The 19,796-nt window shown below is 46.8% G+C and overlaps 1 protein-coding gene and 2 long non-coding RNA genes across 4 annotated transcripts in view; 2 read left to right on the top strand and 1 right to left on the bottom strand.

Moving 5' to 3' along the window:
• Positions 1–4,237, top strand: part of LOC109641817 (uncharacterized) — a 54,311-nt gene extending 50,074 nt beyond the window's left edge. The window contains exon 8 of the long non-coding RNA XR_011239840.1: positions 4,076–4,237. This is a non-coding gene — a long non-coding RNA (uncharacterized lncRNA). The remainder of the gene's footprint in view (positions 1–4,075) is intronic.
• The window catches only part of arhgef40 (Rho guanine nucleotide exchange factor (GEF) 40), a 30,105-nt gene that overhangs the window by 8,225 nt on the left and 2,084 nt on the right, over positions 1–19,796 (bottom strand). The window contains exons 2-20 of one of the 2 annotated variants that reach the window (XM_069518536.1): positions 14,141–14,230; positions 13,585–13,692; positions 10,855–11,140; positions 9,605–10,745; positions 9,136–9,371; positions 8,858–9,046; positions 8,371–8,485; positions 7,844–7,937; positions 7,639–7,725; positions 6,878–6,994; positions 5,517–5,615; positions 5,053–5,204; positions 4,248–4,386; positions 3,767–3,886; positions 3,374–3,565; positions 2,724–3,236; positions 2,221–2,594; positions 1,861–2,110; positions 1,345–1,434 (exon numbers count right to left, since the gene is read on the bottom strand). In XM_069518536.1, the coding sequence (XP_069374637.1) occupies positions 1,345–1,434; positions 1,861–2,110; positions 2,221–2,594; positions 2,724–3,236; positions 3,374–3,565; positions 3,767–3,886; positions 4,248–4,386; positions 5,053–5,204; positions 5,517–5,615; positions 6,878–6,994; positions 7,639–7,725; positions 7,844–7,937; positions 8,371–8,485; positions 8,858–9,046; positions 9,136–9,371; positions 9,605–10,745; positions 10,855–11,140; positions 13,585–13,692; positions 14,141–14,230 (4,392 nt within the window). Of the gene's footprint in view, positions 1–1,344; positions 1,435–1,860; positions 2,111–2,220; positions 2,595–2,723; positions 3,237–3,373; positions 3,566–3,766; positions 3,887–4,247; positions 4,387–5,052; positions 5,205–5,516; positions 5,616–6,877; positions 6,995–7,638; positions 7,726–7,843; positions 7,938–8,370; positions 8,486–8,857; positions 9,047–9,135; positions 9,372–9,604; positions 10,746–10,854; positions 11,141–11,260; positions 11,875–13,584; positions 13,693–14,140; positions 14,231–19,796 lie in introns of those variants that run through there. The other variant, XM_069518537.1, reaches the window with a different exon arrangement.
• Positions 4,275–19,471, top strand: LOC138406388 (uncharacterized). The gene is made up of 5 exons (XR_011239843.1): positions 4,275–4,415; positions 5,834–5,950; positions 14,089–14,248; positions 14,612–14,684; positions 15,122–19,471. It is a non-coding gene; the product is annotated as an uncharacterized lncRNA (long non-coding RNA).

Genomic DNA, 19,796 nt, shown 5'->3' on the forward strand with positions numbered 1-19,796 from the left:
AGAGGTGGACAGCTTTCACTGACGTCTCCAACCAGACCTTCACTGTCAGGTTCATCTGCTCTCTAACTGTAGACTTCTCTGCCTGTCTGTGGACCAAACATCTGTAGGAGGGAGTGAGGAAGTAATACTGCAAAAACTACAGAAATGCTCTGTGTACTACTACTTCAAACGAGAAACTATATATATATATATATAAATACTTGTGCAACTATTAATTAATTATTTAAAAAAAAAAAAATTTTTTTTTCACTACTTATTTTAGTTCAGATTCAGAAAAAAAAAATTGATCACAGTTTTTTAAATCTATTGAGGTGAAGAACTTCTTCAGACGTGACGGAGACTAACTTGATTTTACAGATGTTGAAATCATGAACCTTCCTCCCTCTGGTGTTGTCTTCATCAACGTGTGGAAGCACACACACACACACACACACACACACACACACACACACACACTGCTGCTGCGCTGTCGTAACAATCACGGTGTGATCACCATCATCATCTAACCTGAGCACTGAGCTCACATTCATCACCATCAGCATCACCATTAAGCTTCCCAATGTGTTCCAGCTGCTGCAGGATCAGCTCACACTGCCTCCTGGTGGTGACTCGCTAGAACCGCGCCCTCTTGAGTTCCTCAGCTCTGTGGTTGTTGCTTTCAAAGTCCCGTTAGAAATCTCACAAGCTCGTCGATGTAGTTAATTGTATCTTGCGCGAGCTCAAATTACTTTCTCGATAATCCGCTTTAATTGGCTTTTCTCGTGTACATTAAACGTGTAATTAGCTTTACTGTATACAGCTCCTTTTTTAATTGCTGCCACTGGTGAATAAAGCACCTTTAATTGGTTTATGCTTTTTTACTCATAATGATCTCACACTGGTTAAACAGATTTCTTTTAAAAAACGAAAATAGCCAAATGAAAACTCTTCTCATGTTCACAGATCCAGGAACGTGCACCAGCTTTTCTCTAATTGAAATTACGACTGAAAAGAGCCGAGTTCAGGAAATGTTGGATTATGTTCATTACAACTTTACAATCATTTGTATAGTGCAATATTTTTTAGTTTTTTAAATAATCTGTATAATATTTCCATCATTAACCTTCAATTTAGCAAGTTTTCTATTTTTTAATGTTAAATTAAATTCTATCCATAATGTATTTACTTTATTTGTCCTTGAGTCCGCTGCACTTTTTGTTTTAAATCAGTAAAACTCTTTTTCTGGTAAAATATGAAAAAACACAATAAAAGAGAGAATTAAAAATATTGAGTCGTCATAATGAAACTCTTCTGCTGAAGGTTTAACTCGAGGCAGGTTTCACTCGAACAGTCGATGGTTCGTACCTTGAAGAAGTCCGCGGCCTGTGTGACCAGTTGAGAGTCCAGTTCTGGTTTGGTCCTGATGTAGTGAGAATATTGCAGAAACTGCTCCCGCTGTGTTGGACAAGAGGTTCAATTAAAAATCAAGATGGAGATTTGATTTGTTGTTTTAAGGAAAATAAAAGTACATTTTCTTCTGTCTTCTATAAAATGTCTGCGAAGCTGCAAGTACGAGAGAGAAAGACTGTGGACACTTGGTTTGAAGTGGATTTAAGATTCTTTACACTATAGAATAAAGATGGACGACACGTCTCCACTCTCCAGAAATGGAACCAAGAACTGCTGAAAGTGACAGAGACATTAACTTGATGTGTATTTTGACTTTTAAGTTTGGTCCCATCTGCTAACACGGAGGAGGACCGATAATGCAGCTAGCCACCAGGGGGGGGCGATGGAGACGAGCAGTCATGTTGTCCATCTTTATCAACAGTCTAAGTTCTGTTCTGTGTCTTTGCAGCCACACAACGTTCCTGCACTCACGTATTTGCTGAAGCAGTCCTGTTGCAACAAGCTCTGCACGAGAGCGCCCTCCATGGCAGGGAGAAGGTTCTGCGAGTGAAAGGAGCCGAGGCCCGCCCAGTTGGGGAAGAGGGCGTCCCCCTTCCCCCTGATGGAGGCCGGCGTGTCCGAGAGCTCCAGCAGAGGGAGGTACGTCTCCTCCACGCCCTTCAGCACGGCCACGTACTGCCTCTCCGAACTCAGCATCCTGCACCACAGCAGGTAGAGCTTACTGAGGGACGGACAGGAGAGACAAGGACATGATGAAGACGAGGACGAGTCAAACTAAAGTGGGAGTGAGAGGAGACGTGGCGTTTCAACAAAAAGACAAAAAGAAGACACCTCTGAGGAGTTGAGCCGGTCCGGTCTGTCCCCGTCTCCCTCTCCGTCCTCCCCAGCAGCACGTGTTGCCGGGGCGACCCCGTGTGGTCGACCACCTCCTTGCTGCTGACCTCCACTCCCCGAATCAACACCCCTCCTCCCGCTCCGCCGGCGCCCCATCCAGGTATAGCCGCGGCCATGCCGGTGGTGATGACTGGGTCGGCGAACGCCCGTCTCCCCAGCCAGGACATGGGGGAGCTGCGGCTCGACCCGCTCACCGGAGACTCGGCAGGTTTCGGGGTGGCCGTGCCTCGGCGGGGGGCGAGGAGCGCCTGGAGGTCGAAGCTCGGGTGGCGCTTTCTGGGGGGTTTGGGAGGGAGCGGCGCCTCTGGGGGCTGAACGGAGACGGACATCAGCAGCTGAACTAAACCGTTTTAAAATACTCAATGTTTCTGATTATGATTTGAAGAAGAACAGAACACAATATATCACAGAAACACATTTTAATAACGGATGTAACTCACGCTCTTCTTTCCAGGATTCAGAAGATTCTGCAGGAACTTCCCTCCTCCAGCTCCTCCTCCTCCGTTTCCTCCCCCTGCTCCGTCTTTCTTATTCCCTCTCTCCTCTCCTATCTTCAGTGTGGAGCAAGTCTGCGGCCTGAACAGCGACGCCAGAGATCCCCAGGACTGCAGCCCCCCCTCGCTCCCTCCGGCCCCCAGCCCCCAGTCGCCCTCTCCCTCGGGGCCCATCAGGTCCCACAGGCTGCTCGCCGAGGGCGTCTTGAGCTTCCCCTGGCCCTGATTCTGGCCCCTGTCCGACTGGAGGAACCGCGGTTTGACCTGTGCCACGGTCCTCTGGTAGCGCTCCACTGTCTGGGTCCAGAAGTCCAGCAGCGCCCCTCCCCCGAGCTCCAAAGCCAGGGAGCGGGCATCCTGGAAACGTGACGGGGGGATGGGCGGGAGGGAGGCGAGCGGGCAGGTGTTAGGAGACGAAGAGGAGGAGGTGGAGGAGACAGCATCGCACCACTGGGTCGCCTGCACAGAAGAGAGAGGGACTTAAAGTTACCAGCCTGCGTTTGTACGTCTCCGCTAAACAGTCCAAATACTTCCAGATTCAAATCATCGTGACCTTTGACCTCTGGATAACGTGTGTGCGACAGATGCTGCGTTACCTCGGTCAGCGTGGACAGCAGCCTCTGCGTATTGTCCAGGGTGGTCCAGCAGTCAGACAGACAGTGGGACATGTCTCTCAGCTTCTCCCTCACAGGAGGAAGTCGGATCTGGACGTTGCTCAGACCCGCCCAGTCCAGCTCGCACCAGCTCTCCAAGACGCTGAGCACGGACAGAGTCTCGCTGTGCAGCTCCTGAAGGATTCAAGAAGATCCACTGTGAGGGCTGAGCCTGGAAAAGCCCTGGAGGAAATCATGACTGGAATAATTCTAACGGAGACGCACAGCGTCCACATCAGCCTGCACACAGACGCACCTCTGTGTCCTCAGAACACGTCCGCTGACGTGTTGAACTTTTCCTCACGTACGTAGAAAAATGAGAAATATCACACTCACGTTCGCCGACTCTCGAAAGGTCTTAAACTTCTGCTGCTTGAGGGAGAGTCGGCTGAGGGAGAGAGGAGGGTCCTTGTAATCGTCCAGCTGCGACTGGACTCGCTCGATCTCCTTATCGCACTGTGGAGTCATGGGGGGGGGGGGGGGGGGACACAGCAAGGAATTGTGAAAGAGAGAAAATGGTGAAATGCATTTATTTTGTCTGCAGTTTAATTTCACTCTGTTGCTTGGTTTTTAAGCAGACATGGATCAGAGACGTGTTCTTACTCGGGGAGCAGTTTTCTTCTACGTGTGTTTGTTGTTTTGCAGGTTTACACAGAAACTACTGGACGGATTTCCACAAAACTTCGAGGTAACTTTCAGTGATTTCTCAGAGAATGATTCATGGGTCTGGATGAGAAGAATCTAAATGTGGTTTCATAAGGGAACTGTTTATTCCAGTTGAGAGTAAAACCACTCGTCCATTTCCTTCCTCACACACCTTTTCCAGTTTGTCTGCCAGCCCCGCCAGTCGTCCCAGAGCCTCCAGGTCGCGACCTCTCTGGTTGGACACTCGGACGAGCCCGTGGAGGGCGTCGTCCACGCTGTCGTAGAGTTTGGAGGTGGCGGCGAGAGCAGCCCTGAGAGGACGAGAATTAAAAGTTAGCAGGTAAGAGAAGAATCTTTTGTCTTGTTTTCTCTTTTAAAATCAGATTGACTGTGAGACGTCGGCCAAAATCTCACATTCTGGCTCGTGAGGAAGATTTAATTAAGAGGAAAAGCAGAAGCCTTGCAGAGCAGCTGTCAGAGAAGAAGAAGGAATCAAATCAGCGACGAGCCTTCACTTGTCTTTGGCCTCATTCTTGCGCAGACTGAGCCAAAACTCATTACAGCAGAGGAGGAACCGCCGCAGATACAACAGAGTTTAGATCCTGTTCGAGCTGTAAATCGGTCACAAACACGCGCTGCAGCGCTCGGTCCTCCCTCTCTGTTCCCTCCTCCAGCTGGGATTCATTCTTTGGGCTAAAAACAAACAACTTTGTTTTCCAGATGAGGAATATTTTTATCCTATAACTCATCTCCACAAAATAATGACTTTGAAAAAGAAAAGAGATGCAGATCCTTCCTCTGCCCCTCGAGACCAGGCTGCTCGTGTGTGTTGGTTTGTGCACGTGTGAGTATTTGTCTGATTGCTGTTGTCACGGCTTCTTTAAACAAAGTTCAGTGCAGCCGTGAGTAATAATAGCTTAATAGTAAAAATAGCCTTTTATTCTTCAAGTAAATGCAGGAACACATAAATAAAGTACCTGCAGTCTGGCGACTTCTGTGCTAGTCCAGATGTGCTATTGGTCAGTCCAGCGAGCCAGGCCCCGCCCCTTTGCTGCAGCTCAGTCAAGCGTTGGTCGGCCAGGACGCTCGCCATCAGCTGTCGGTGTTTGTCGATGCTCAGAGGAACCGCCTGGAGAAAAACAAGACTATGATTCTGAGAGGTTTCTCCAGTGACATTAAATTTGTGAATGTCTCTAATGTGAAGCTGCAGATCGTCCGACTCGTTCACAACAACAGGAACGTGTCCAGAGCGTTCGGGTGTGTAGAGCAGCAGCGGCCGCAACGTCACGTATAAGTTCCTGAAAATATCCGGATTGTCTGACCCCGACATCGTGTTCTCTCTCAGCCCCTCCTGAATATTTCAGCAACACATTCCGCCCTCGTCCGAAGCAGCTTTAGAGTCATCGAACCAGAGTAAAGAAATAACAGAATGAAAAAACACCTTGATGTTGTCTGGCAGTGGCTCAGTGTCCATCGACTGCAGTGCTTCTCCCAGCAGCATGAGGGCGCTCTCACAACGCTCTGTCAGACTCTCCAGGCTCTGACGGGGAAAAAAGTACAAGAGGGATCAAAAGTTTTACACAAACCGTAAGAAAAGCAAGTATAAAGTACGAACTCGCTCATCAGAGTCCATGAGAGAGGTCAAAGAAAGTGCAGAGGACAGGAACATGTTTCGATCTGTTTGGATAATGCAACATAAACTGTCTGGGAAAAACCCATCAAGCGTCTTTAAATGTCTTTTTTTTTCATCTTTCCTAGATTTGTCCTCTTCACAACACCGACCACCGCCGGACATCTGCTCTCTCCAGCCGGCCTCCTCTCATCTGCCCGTCCTGCTCTCTACACTTCTCCCACTCCACACCCTCGCTATCGGTGGTGAGACTTTATATTTTTGACGTACGCAAAAGAAAAAACTGAGTTGTTTTCCCCCCAAAAACTGATCCTGTCGCTTCGAATAAAAAGATTTCCAGATTTATTTCTGTCAACAACAAATTTCAAAAGAGAAAAATTCTCCAGGTTCAGCCTATTATATATTTTAAAGCTACATTTCAATTTAGATATTTGGAAAAAAACTGCAGTAACTCTGTGACGGAACAGTTTAAATGTAATTTAAACCAATAAATCTGATTAATTTAGCAAAAGCACAGATTCCAGTCAACCTGAAAAAAAAGTTATAATTTCCTGCTCAATTTCCCCCAAAGACCATTTCACCAAACGCTCCAGTCAGTAAATCTGGCTGCTTCAAGTAGATCCACCTTGAAAATTAGAAAGAAAACTGTGGATGAGGAAAGTTGGACGAAAGTAGAGTTACCTCCCGCAGTACACACTGATATGAGGTCACTGTGACCTTTGACCTTTGACCATCCTAATCTAATCAGATTGTTTCTGATCGAACGTTTGAAGGAATTTACTGAAGGCTTCCATGAGATATCGTGCTCACAAGAACGGGATGAATGGATCGACAATCCAGGAGCCTGAGTGAATATTTGTGCCAAATATGAAAATATATCACTTTCACGATGCAAAAAAAGTGATTTGTGAGGCCACCCTGACCTTGACCTTTGACCTCTGACCACCAAACTCTCCTCAGCTCGTTCGTGAGTCCACATTAACGTTTCTACCCAGTTTGAAGAAATTCCCTCACGGCGTTCTTGAGATATCATGTTCACAACAGTGGGATGGACGTACAGTCCGTATGAACCATCACAACAACCCAGCTCCACTTTCTGTCCCCACGCAGAGACACGGGAGGAAGGAAGGATTCTACATTTTTACACAGAGGAAGAAACATCGGGTTCTCACCAGTCTGAATGCGAGCCAGTCTGAGTGACAGTGGACAAAGTCTCCGTCCATCTCTGTGAGCAGCTGCTGCTTGTCCACAAACTGCTGAAGGACCCCGGTTCCCTGCACCATGTGGATCTAAACACACCGGACAGGAAATGACACAATAAGTCAACAGAGGAAAGTTTATCCTTCAGAGTGTAAACTTTTGTCCTCACAAGGCTGATAGTGTGTCCCACAGTTGGCTCGAGACACAAACACGTCCTTCTTGCTTCTGGCAGCCTAAATAATTTCATCTTTTTTTATTCTGAAGAAAACTCATGTTCTCCTTTTTCAATTCTGTCTCCATCCGTCCATTCATCCGCAGGGATAAAAAAGAAGTACCACAGCTCGGTGTGAACATCTTTTGGGCGGGATTCCTCTTTAACATGCAAACGTTTTACGGCGCCAGGTTGAAATACAAACCACATGGCGAGAGGAATTTTCTCATGCCTGTGTGCGAGGAGCATCTCTGCAGATCAGTGCAAAAGCAACGAGCTGAATTACCGGTAACATGGGAGTTATTTGAGAATTCTACTTCTGCCAAACGTACGGAAATCAAGCTTCAGATACGAGCATCTGATGATCATCAAGTTTTCAACAGCCGACACAAACACAAGAGGATTTGTGAAATGTTATTTCCACTTTATTTTTGCTCATGAGACCAAACTGAACTAAAAGAAAATTACAACGTTTGCACTTTCGGTCCTTGAACTGTAAACATGTGATTTGCACGAGCTCACCTCTGCTCCGTCCACATTATGAGCGAGGGACTCCTGCTGCTCCTCCAGCAAAACCAGAACAGATCCCAGACCGCCAGGGACCAGCAGCTGGAACACACACAGAAACACATGCGCTCGAGCTACTTCATCACATCTGCAGGCAAATTAAAAGCACACAAGCAAACATGAAGCACATTTGGTTCGACTTCTATTGTTTTCCTCTCACCTGGAACTTTTGAAGTGCAGAGAAGCAGCGGGCGGAGGGTGGAGAGCGTCTGCTGTCCATTAACACTGTGAGACCTTTGTCTTTGGCTGCAGGCCTGATGAGGACGGACAGACGGAGAGAGGCAGGGGGTCAGTTGAGTCATTAAAACATTAGTGTTGCTTTAAATAAATAAAGATGATTAACAATACAAAGATGATTAAAAATACAAAGTTGATCCTACGATTCAACCATTTTTAAATTGCAAAAACACTGTCGTCTATATTTTATATCATTAAATGTTATTTTTCTGGCGCACGTGATGTTTCGCTAACCTCACCTTTGTATTTGGCAAAGTCAGCAACGTGCAAGTCAAGACAAATATAATCACAGAGCACTTTGTTCACTGAACATGTTTTTAAATGAGCAGTTTGACAAGAAACAAATGAAACAACATGGATTTAATGAGTAATGTTCACTGTGACGTGATCTACACTTACAAGCCCTCATCCTCTAATTATACGTGTAAACTTGGTAGAACGCAGTATTACCGGGTGATTCTATGGTAGCAGGCCAGGACCCGAACCGTCTCGTCCTCACAGAAACCCTCTTCTGAGGCGTCCGTCTCCGTGACAACCAGAGCACGTCCCAACCTGTCCACAGTACCTGTTGCCCGCAAGCACCAGAGTTAGCGTCGAGTGGGGGAGCCAAGAGAAAGGAATCATTTGCTGAGACTGTATATAAAGATGGACGCCGTGACAGCCCCCTGGTGGCTGACTTCACTAAAAGTCATAAACCCCGCCTCCTCCATGTTCAGCATCATTATATACAGTGTGTGGTGGATGCAGATTTATGGAACATGTATGTGGATCATGTTTGTATGTTCAGATTCGTCGTATGATTCTGGAGAAACATTGCAATTTTTGACCAAATATTTTGTTAAACAATAAACAGCAGAAAAAAAAACAACAACGTGAAGACAAACTAAGCAGAAGACGTCTGAGCCGAGTCTCCGTCACACACATGAAAGAAACCTGCCTGTCAACTTCAGCTTCCCCGACTGGAGAAGTTCTGCGTTCAGTTCCCTGAGCAGTGGAGGCTCTTTAAACAAAGTGCCGTTCAGTTGGTCTGGACATGTCTCTGCCGACTGAGGCTCTTCATTAGAGTGGTGAAATAAGGATGTGCCAGATTGTCCGTTACAGACAGACAGAGTTTCAGCTTCCGTCTCTGTTGAGAGAAAAAAAAAAGAGAATATTCAAGATGCATCGTGGAACATTTAGAATCTGATGCTGGTGGAAAAACTATTTCCTCCAGACCTGCGTCGCTTTTCTTGGTGTTCTCGTTGATGGCCTCTTTAGTTGTAGTGGGCACCGCGTCGGGTTCGTCGGCTTGCTCTGTTTGTTCCGACGGGTTCTCTTCTGTGACCGGCAGCTTTGTTGAGCAGGAGGTCGGACCTGACTGAGGAGCTTTACCCTGCAGCTTCGAGACCTTGTGGTGCGCACGACCACCAGACCGGGCTCTTCCTTTGGCCCCCTTTCCCTTCCTTTTCCTCCTGAAGACGTTTAATAGAAAGTTAATAATTACGCTCTTCGGATATAATGTTCTTCAGAGTGAGGTGTCTTTTGTATAATCTGCTTCAGGCCTGTATATAAGTTCAGACAATCTGTACCTTGTGCACGGAGGCTGCACCTATGTGTTACCCATCTGCACTTTCATATGGACGTGTGAAAAAGAAAAAGAAATAAGATGAATGACTGCAGTGTATCATAAGAAACAAACCAGTACCTTGGTGCTCTGAATCCTGCAGTTTTAACTTCCTTTCCTCTGGGACACATCCTGTCTTCCGTCTTTCCTTCACCTCGTTCCTCTGCCACCTTTGGCTTAGACGAGCTCGATGTTCTGGACCCACTGTTGGTGATTTCTCCATTTTCTGAAACACCGGTGAATGGTCTCTCTGGTGCATCGGATGTTGGCGTCGCGGCATCACTGTCACCACTCAGCGGTTTATCGGTATCCTCAAAGACTGAGTCTGAATGCGATCCGTGATCTGAGTGGCCCTCTACGACATTCTCCACTTTGCGGTTTGTCAACGTATTGATTTCGTTTGTGACTAAACTGTCCCCACTCTCTGAGTCTTTACTTCGGTGGTCATCTCTGCACGGCTGCATGAGGCCGTTGCTATCTCTCTCCTTGCCAACGCCTGGCCTCCTCTCCTTGGATGGGCCATCAAAATAAAGCTGGCCGCTTCCTACACCCCCTGAGTCCCTGCTTGTTTTATCTCCTTCGTCAGAGTCTAGGACAGAGGACGTATAAGCCCGCCTCCCTCTGCAAGGTTCAGCGACTCCTGGAGGAGGCTGAGGCTGTAATGTGTCTCCTTTGGCACCAAGGACAGCCCGAAGGCTTCCTGACCTTTCCACCCTCCCGTATCCCCAAGCTCTGCCCTTTCTGAGTTTGATGGCCTTACTTCTCCTACACAGAGGCAACGTCTTGGTCTTAGAGATCCCATGCATCTCCAAGTACCTTTGCCTTGGGTCGACCCCTCCGTCGGGACCCCCTCTGGGCTCCAACAGCTCCACATAGTCCCCGTCAAGCTGAGGGTGCCTGGCTGTCCGCCCAAGCCCATCTTCACTGCGCCTTCGCCGGGGGAGCGCTGACTCAGAGTCCAGGCCATCCGGTGGTAAATCCTCTTCCTCCTCGTCCCAGGACCAGGAGTCCAGTTCTCCAGAGGATGAGCCACCCCAGCCCCCGAGGCTGCTGCTGCCCCCCTCACTGGGCAAGCGGCCGGATATGGAGCCCTCGTAGTTAGACATCAAGCCCAGCTCCTCCGAAGGGTCGTGGATGAATTTTGGGTAGACAACCTCCTTCCACGGAAGTCGAACCACACCATCACATGTGCTGACCAGGCAGGTGTCCAGTCCCCCTCCAACTATGAGAATAGAAGAAGACGACATTTATATCAAGTTCACTGAAGGTGTTCATTACTCATAAACTTAGATTTTAATTATACTCAGATTAAAATAGCAACACATTCTTACCTTCCCTCTTGTGGCCTCGTTCTTTGTTGATACTGTGCAGCCACTCAGAGGTGAACACAAGGGGGTGCTGTGACTCGGGCACCAAGATTTCTTGAACAGTGCGCCCCCCAGGGGCCAGACATTTCAGAGCCAGTCGGGGGCAGCGCGTGGAGAAGGGCACCACCTGCAGGTAGAAGTCATTACTGCGCAGGAGCCTCCAGTCCAAGGTGGAGAGTTGGACGACCACTTTCTCGCCCAGACACAGAGGCCAGCCGGAGTGAAGGAACAAGCAGCCGAGGTACTGAGACTGAGAGGAAACACAGAAGCAGAGCGTGAGTTACACATTCAAAGTGTTAAACCTTCATCAGCGTAGAGTTACGTTTTCTCTCTGTAGCTCTTTTGGTGGCGTCCCAGTGATGTCACTCACCGCCCTTTACGAATCTCATCAAACTCTATTTAACGCTCCTGCACAAACTCTCTCTCCCATTTGCAAACCTCAGCCCACACGAACCAGCTGGAACTCGGCGCGGTCGTGCTCAGCTGAGCTACTCAGACGAGTTTAATTTCTAGAACCAACGCTGCACTGACGCTATTCAGAAGCTCGACTGGCACAAAGCCCGCGCCCCACAGCAAAGTCAGACATGTGACTCACGCAGTGTTTTCAAAGCGTAAAAAAGCGCTTAGCTAGCATGACGGGGTGAGAAGACTCTGGATGGCTGCAGAGTCAGCGTGACTCAGAAACATGCGGACGACCAGCCCGACGTTCCACCGCTCCACGAGAGGAAAACACACTGAAAGTCAACAAAACAACATGGGTCTAAATATAGAAAATACCACAACAAATCAGAAAAACTCAAGAACTCTGAGTTGAGGTGACGGCCCCGTGCTCTAACAAGACAAACCACCTAAATCCAAACTCTGCTCCCTCCTGAATCGAGGCCGTGTCAGATCTAAATCCCGTCTCCCTCAGTCTGAGGTGCAAACCTCATCCAGAGCCTCGCTGCTGTTCCCAGTCTCATATAATGGACTGACACGGGGCTGCTCCCTCCCCCCTCCCTGCCCTCCAGACTCATGAGACCTGATCAAATTATATTCTTTGCTCGACCTCTCCTCCATCTTGCTTTCTCTACCGCTCTGCCCTTTATTCAATCTCTCTTACGCTCTCCCTCCTGAGCCACTTTCAGAAAAACTCTTGATATCTGTCGGGGCGACTATAAGCATTTAAAAGCATGTGTGACTTTTCCTCTCTTAAAAAGTTTGTCTGAGACATTCTGTGACTCCCTGTGTCCTCCTCCCTCTCGCCTGCTTCTCCCTCAATGTACCCCAGTGTTTGCTCCGTCTCCCCCGCCACCTCCCATTTCTCGAAAAAATTCCTCAATCAGTCCACTATAATCTGCACAACCTCCAGCATCTTGTGTTTTTTGCAGGCATGCGCGTGCACGTCCACACAGTGAATGAAAGCCATGTTCATTCTCTCCCTCGACTCCCACTGCTGCTCTGTTACTCATTCTTTCTCTCTCTCCGCAGCAGCAACACGCACACATATGGAAGGAATTACTGTCATGACTCACGCAGGCTAACGGTCGTCCCAGGCTGCTCCGCTCGGCGACAATGAAAACAAAGTTGGCTCACGAAGCTTGTGCACGTCTGTAATTCTGTGGAAGCTGCAGAGGGTTTTTTGAGAAGGTCTGTGCATCTGTGTGTGTGTTCAGTGAAATCCTAAAAATCCCAACACACTTCCTGGAGGCTGCTCGTTGTGTTTCCTATATAATCTGAATACAGGAGCCAGAACTTTTTTCATTTCTCTGTATTTCTTTCATCTGTCGACTCGCTGCAGCCTCCGAGGCAGGAAACCACCTCTTTTGTCTGCCGGCGGCTGAGTCTCATATTTCACCAGCTACTTTCACTAATTTTACCGGCCGGCTACACTTTTAGAGCGGACTCGACCCTCCACAGTGCAGTTTAGTGCTCTGGGGTCACTCGTGTCATATTATGGAGGCCTTGAACTTTCCCTTTGCACGGGAGTCTTCATGTGACCAGGCACCAGCTTACTGACCTGACGCTTGGATCCAAGACGGACTGTTGTTGAGAGATTTGACAAATTAGAAAGTTCAGGTAATACTTGAAAGCAAAAATAAGTAAATTCTAAATTGGTAAAATAACTTGAAGAGCACTAAAATGCATAACTCTGAAATTATAAAAAGCTTCACACACATTGTTCCCTGGGAATTTTGTGAAAAAATGTAAAACAAAAACAACTTATCTTACATTGTTAAAGAAAGTGATGAGAAAATTCTGTTCATTAAAACAACGACCGGAGAGGAGCAACAACACAACCTCCTGTTGGAGGTGATAAAAAGTGAATAAGACAAATAGGACACACTCTTTGAAATGACTCTAATCTGTAAAAACACAATGAATTCAGCTTTATAGGTAAAACCAGCTCTGAGACCTAAAGACTTGTAATGACGTGAGAGGACTCCCGGCCAGATGGATACTCAGACCTGGACTTGTCCCAAATGACTTGCCGTAGAAGATTTACACTCAGAGACTTAAGACTCGTCTTCTTTGACTCTCGAGATTTTTCACCACAACTCATGCTCACCAGAGGAATCACAAAACGCTGACAGCTGACACATTTCTCACACGCTTTACACATCTGACGGGTGACTCTGTTTCTGATTATGCAGCTGTGTGTGTGTTCCGTGTGTGTGTTCCGTGTGCGCGGCGTGTTTCCCGTTTGGAACTCACACAGGCGTGCTGCTGCAGTTTGTGCAGGAGGTGTTTGGCAGGAACAAAGTAGTCCAGGAGGTAGCGAAGACTGTCGTGTTGATAAGTCGACTCCAGGACGGAGAAGACCTGGACGAACATGCAGAAACAAAAAAACACACGAGAAACTGCATTAGATGATGATGATGCACAGAACAGAAGTCTATGAATTTTACACGTCGCTGCAGCTTTGTGAAACTCCTTCATCTTGACGATATGAGGCTTCATGAACTCAGAGCAGCGTTTGTTTCCAGCTCAGATTGTGGATTACTCTGGGTTTGAAAATGTAAATGTGTTTAATGTAAACACACACGTCTACTACAATATATTTAGACGTTTAAACGAAGAATCGTTACATATCATTTCTTAAATCGCAGAATGAATGACCATGTGTGGCTGCAGAGGGCGCTACTGCTCGCTTTCGCTGCTGTTGACCGGCCGGCTGCATTTTGTTGGTGTTACTGAATCTGCATTATTTACATCCAGCTCCACTGCAAACACGTGGATCGGAGTGAAGGTGTGCGTTTGGGTCGTCTACCTGGGAGAGGAGGGGCGGCGCCGTGCTCTCAAAGGGAGGATAAAGTGACGAGAGCGCCCCCTGCACACAATCCTCCATTGCCTCCGAAGCCTGAGAGAGACAGAGATGGTAAGAGAGGGTTAATCCACCGGACACTGAATCAACTCTAATGTCTGTGTTTGTGTTTAACAGCCGGCTTGTCTCGCTTTTTGCTGACACACACAGACACACACACACACACACACACACACAGATACACACTTTGACTAACATACACACACATACTCCACTTTCAGCTTCCTGTTGTATGGTCTGGGGAGCGTCAAACATTTTCTCCAAGGCCCGGTCAGTGTAAGAACCCCCAGAACAAAAGAGTTACTCCCTAACACACACAAACACACACACACAAACACACACACACAGACACACACAGGTTTTGCACTGACCTCCACTCACTGTGTTCAACAATCTAAACCTTCGAATCTCAACCAGGACCTCAGGAATGAGGTTTTTGCCTCATGACGACCAGGCTGCGGTCCCCATGAGGTCCACAGGCCCTGACAAGGTCAGTGTTTATGCTGGGAAATATCCTAAAGCAAGTACACACACACACACACACCATGCATGTGTGCACAGTTGCGTGCACGTTCACTCACACACATCATAACAAGGTGGAGGGTGACGGAGCAGAGCACACAACATGCATTGTGCTTATTTTTCTACACTCACTGTTGCTGTGGCAACCTGCAACTTTTTTCTCTCTCTCGTTCTTTTCTTTTCCAACTTCTCTCTTTCTCTCCTCCCTCTCTCCACATCTGCTTCTCTGCCTCTTTTTCCTCTGTTCCCACCGCCCACTCTCTCGTTTCCCTCATCTCCCATCTTTTCTTTTTTTTCCCCTCTTTCTTCTCTTAAGGCCGACTCTCTTTGTTTCACCTCCATCCGACTCCATGAATGTCATCTGACAACAATTACGCCGCGATTCTCTCTCTCTCTCCTCAACAGACGCATATTGTGCTGGATACCGACAATAACCGAAGGGATGGATAGAGCGGGAGAGAAACCAGAGTGGGAGAACAGGGTGTACGGAAAAAGAGAAGAGTGGCTGGAGAAAGCGAGTGTGAGCCAGGAGGGAATGAGCTGGTGGTGCGGGGGTTTGAAGAAGACTTGGGTTCAACAGTGTTTTAAAATGTTCCTCTGGGTTTGTTTCTGTGTACAGAGGGGAGTCGTGGTTTGAAGCCACAGAGGAGAGAATGAGAATCAAAAACAAGGAAGTGAGACAAACTTCAGTTTCTATGACCAACTTTGTCTGAGACGCCCTCAGAAAATAAATTCAACAAATAAAGGACTCAAGCTAAGTCTGGAAAGAAGGACGGAGATAAATGTATTCAGACCAGACGGTAAGCATTGCAGGTCTGATGACAGAGGGACTGAGAACGTTTTAAGAATGTGAAAAAACGAAACACTGCGAAGATAGTTTCACACAAAACTGGACGTGCTCTGTAGCTCAAGGTCGTTCACATGAGATGTTTCTGTTTTCTGATCCTCCCTCTTCTCTCCTGGCTGCACAGCGAACTTTTCATCTGTGATACAGAAAAGTGGCACCAGGCTCGGATTCATGCAGATTTATTTTTCCAGAGCATCAGAGGATTTTGCAAGTTGGAAAAAAGCAGAAATGACAAAACTTCCTTAAATGTTGCTGAACGCACAGATTTGTTTTCCAGAAGCAGAGCAGCTCAGAAGGTTGTGTTACTCTTTTTGTTTTTCCTGAACAAAACCGCAAAATCTCTCATTTTGGAAACCACAGTAATAATATCTTATTCTAATGACGCAAGACTGATGATTATTTACAAAACGAAGTATCGGAGAGATTAACTGAAAACAACATCCAACATGCAGACGGATGAAAGATCCTCTATTGTACGATGCAGGGGCGGAGATATTTCCTGACTTGAAACATGCAAAACTAAAGATATTTTAAAGAAAATACTAAAACATGCTGGAAAAAAATTTACTTAAACATTGTGATACTTGACGTTCAGCCACCAGGGGGCGACCGTGTTGTATTGGCTTCCCTTTTGTGGGTTTGTCATGTCGTCCACGTTCACTTCGACTTCGACATTTTAGTTCGGTCCGTGTCCCATCTGCTCACACGGAGGAGCTGTCTTGTTGTCGTCCATGGTCAAGATAAATGCGTCATGTTTGCAGGACGTGTTGCAGACCTCAGCAAACAGCGGTGCGTCTGGGAGGCTGTTGTAAAGGTGTCGTGGTTGTAAAAGCGGCTCAAACAGCCTCCTGGCTCACTGACAGAACACACTGAGTGTCGTAAAATCACAGCGGGGGGGTTGTGGGACTGCATGAGAAGCCAGCGGGAACTTCCCCCTTCAGACTGAAGCTCTTCTGAAGCGTCCCACACCAGATGAGTTCATTCAAACACTGAATTAGAGTCAAAACTAGAAAGCGTCCACTGATCTGCTGATGTCCGATCACACACAACACAAACACACAACACAAACACACAACGAGGGCGTCATTGTGTCTTTTGCAGCTTTTGTACTTGCAACAGTTTCCCAGAGGCGATTGGGAACAACTATGCAATTTGATTCCATCTGGCTCCTCGCAGCCCCTGAGGTTCAGATATGGAGCCGGTGCCAGAGCAGCCGTTCCTCTTGTGAACAGTGCACCACTCATAACGCTTGGTTATTGAAGTGTTGATACAAACAGGCCGTTCAGGTTTGGAAGGCACAGTTTTGTTTAGTCTGGATAAACATTAGACTGAAGATGGACGACACGTCTCCACCTCCTCCCACTGTCCAGAAATGAAGCCAAAACCTTCCTGGATTCAAACGCTGCCATCTTTTGGAACCAGAGTCTGCACAGAAGCGAAGCGTTGACATTGTCCCGCGTGGTCACAATGTTCCGTTCTCGCAACTGGAACTTCATCAACTCGGTTTATTCGGCTGTGACGTCATCCCGAGCTCCGGGGTGCAACCAGCTTGACCCACTGGAGCTCGGGTTAGATTCTACAGGAAGGAAATTAGCCTCATGTCCGTTTTTATAAAACAGTAAATGAGCTAAACTCATCGCAGCTCACGCGTGACAAGCTGGCTAGCCCACAACGTTATTTAGTTTGGACGTGTGATTTACTTTTTCGTTGCACCGGCACGTTTCCCCCACATTTTCCTCCACATTGAATCTCTTGTGTTGTGTTTGCAGGCCTGTGCACACAACCTTCAACAGGATGCTCCACTGCTAACATCCAGAGAAAGGAATTTCACTCTGGAAGCACAATCCTCCAAACGCACTGGGAACTAGAGAGCGATGCTACTTTTCCATAAAATCCGTCCAAACGTGAATATTATTTACTTTCCAGTAAAATCGGAAATGTTTTGAGCGTATAACACACGAGCATTCTGGGTGATTTATAAAGTCTTTTCCTGTTTAACCAAACGCTTTCGGTACCAGTGCATCTAATGCAATTACACACTTTCCTTTTCTTCACAGGCTGATACGTGCATGTGAAATAAAACGACCGTAATGAACTTTGTAAATTAGATTTCCTCTCAGGACAAAAGGAGCCTCTCGTGTTGAACGAGCTGCAGATGTAATTCACTTTCTCTAAACTGGAGGCACTCAGGTGTCGCCTCAGCGTCTCAGCGTCGCCTCGGACATCCGGAACGGAGGCTTTGCATTTATTTCTCGGATTTTCCAGAAAACCCGACTGGCACCTTCACCACCATGAGCTGTGCACACACTTTCACCACATAGAACCAAAGTGAAAAGGTGACGAAGAACACATCTCAGTTCAGGACTTTGATTTATTTTCATACTAGAAAATAAATCAAGTAGATGTTTGACACAAGTTAAAGAACAATACTAATTTGACTTTCTCAATATGGACAGCTTGTGATTAATGAGATCATTGTCATATCTTAAACTGTAATAATGTCCTTTCATTTATTCGTTGATTAAATCTACAAAGAAACTAGTTATTGAGTAATCAAATGAATAGAGTGGGGTAAAAGGAACAATATTTATTTAAATACTCATTTAAATACTCAGCAGGCTACCTCAGAGGTGTACTTATATGTACTAATTGAGTAAATGTACTAAGTTACTCTCCAACACTAAACATTTCATTGTTTCCTCTGTAGGACGATAAAATAGAAATATAAATAGATAAATAGTTTTCATTAATAGCAACGTAACATTTATCGATGTAATTCTTCTGTCAACAGAGTGAACAACTAAAACTTGTAAAGGTATAAATAAGGTTGTTTGTTTCTGTTCTGCTGTGGCTCTGGTTTCCTGACTGTTCAGGCAACAACAGAACAAAAGTCCTGTCCCCACAATGCACTTGGTGACATCTTCACTTCCCCCAATGACACTCACACCCTGTGGATGTTGAGTCACCAGAAAAAGTGCGAGCGGCGGCGCTGAGGACAAGCGGTACAGTGCGCCATGAGTGTGCATCCTCAGGACTGTGTCAAAAATGGACACACAGTACAGAACATGTGTCACTTGTGCGTCAGACTTCCTGTCTTTCTCCCGTGTACGTTGACTTTAAACGGAAGAGGCGGCGGTGGTCTTCCGAAACAGATGCTTGGCACAGAGAGGAAAAACAGACAGAGAGGGGGAGAGGGGTAGAAAAAAGAGAGAGAGAGCGAGAGAGACGATTAAAACACAGTAGAAATAAGAAGGAAATTCAAAAGGTTTAAATATCGGACTGTCGGTTTATTAAACTGATTAGGCGATTAAGAAAACAGATTGAAAAGGAGACAGACAGAGAGAGAGACACTGAGGGAGCCAGACAGTCCTGTGAGGCCTCAGACAGAGAGAGGAAAAAAATAAAAGGAGGAGGAGGAGGGGGAGGAGGAGGCTGACCAGACGGAGAGATCGATGGGAAACAAGAGCAGCAGCAACCATGATGGAAACCAGATGAAGACCCCGGCAGTACGTGTGGAACAGAGGAAGCGAAGAAGAAGAGCGATGGAGCAGAGAGGAGCTGGAAGAGTGATCGGAGATGACATGATTAGGAGAAAGATGCCGACGGAGAAAGAGGAGGTGCAGTGAAGAGAGAAGAGAGGGAAAGAAATCAAGAGGGAGGCAGACAAAGGGGAAAGAGGCCTGAGACTAATTTCCTTTTCTAAATCTTCCTGTATAATCTGACCTGAGCTGCAGTGGGTCAAGCAGAGTCTTCATACCGACTGTCTTAGTCGACTTGAAAGCTACAGTCCTTCAGTGAATACAATCGATAAAGTTGTTGCCACGCTGTAAACTCATTCAAGCTGTCGTGAACATTAGAAACCCCACGACAATATGATTTGTGTTGTAATAAACCAGAATCAAACCTCAGGTCGGAGACGGTCACTTTGTCTGTGCAGCATCTGTAAACACAACATTCTGAGGCATCTTATCAAATTGCTTCTGTAGCTGCGTTTGCAAATTGTTCATTATTTACACATCCAGGAGGCAACATTAGCATTTATTTGGAATAATGGCGTAATCACGCACTTTGGGTAATGTTACAATCATTCTCCTCTCGGCTCCAGCTCCTGAGGGAAATATCTGTTTCTTTAGCTGCTAAATGATCCACTTTGTCCAGCAGCTGCTCGTTAACCTGGTCCCGCCCCTGTTTGGTGCCGTGCACGTGAGGTGGGTTAAACGGAGCAAGGCCTCC

The sequence above is a fragment of the Paralichthys olivaceus genome, chromosome 22 (genome assembly GCF_024713975.1).
Source record: "Paralichthys olivaceus isolate ysfri-2021 chromosome 22, ASM2471397v2, whole genome shotgun sequence".
Lineage (NCBI taxonomy): Eukaryota > Metazoa > Chordata > Actinopteri > Pleuronectiformes > Paralichthyidae > Paralichthys > Paralichthys olivaceus.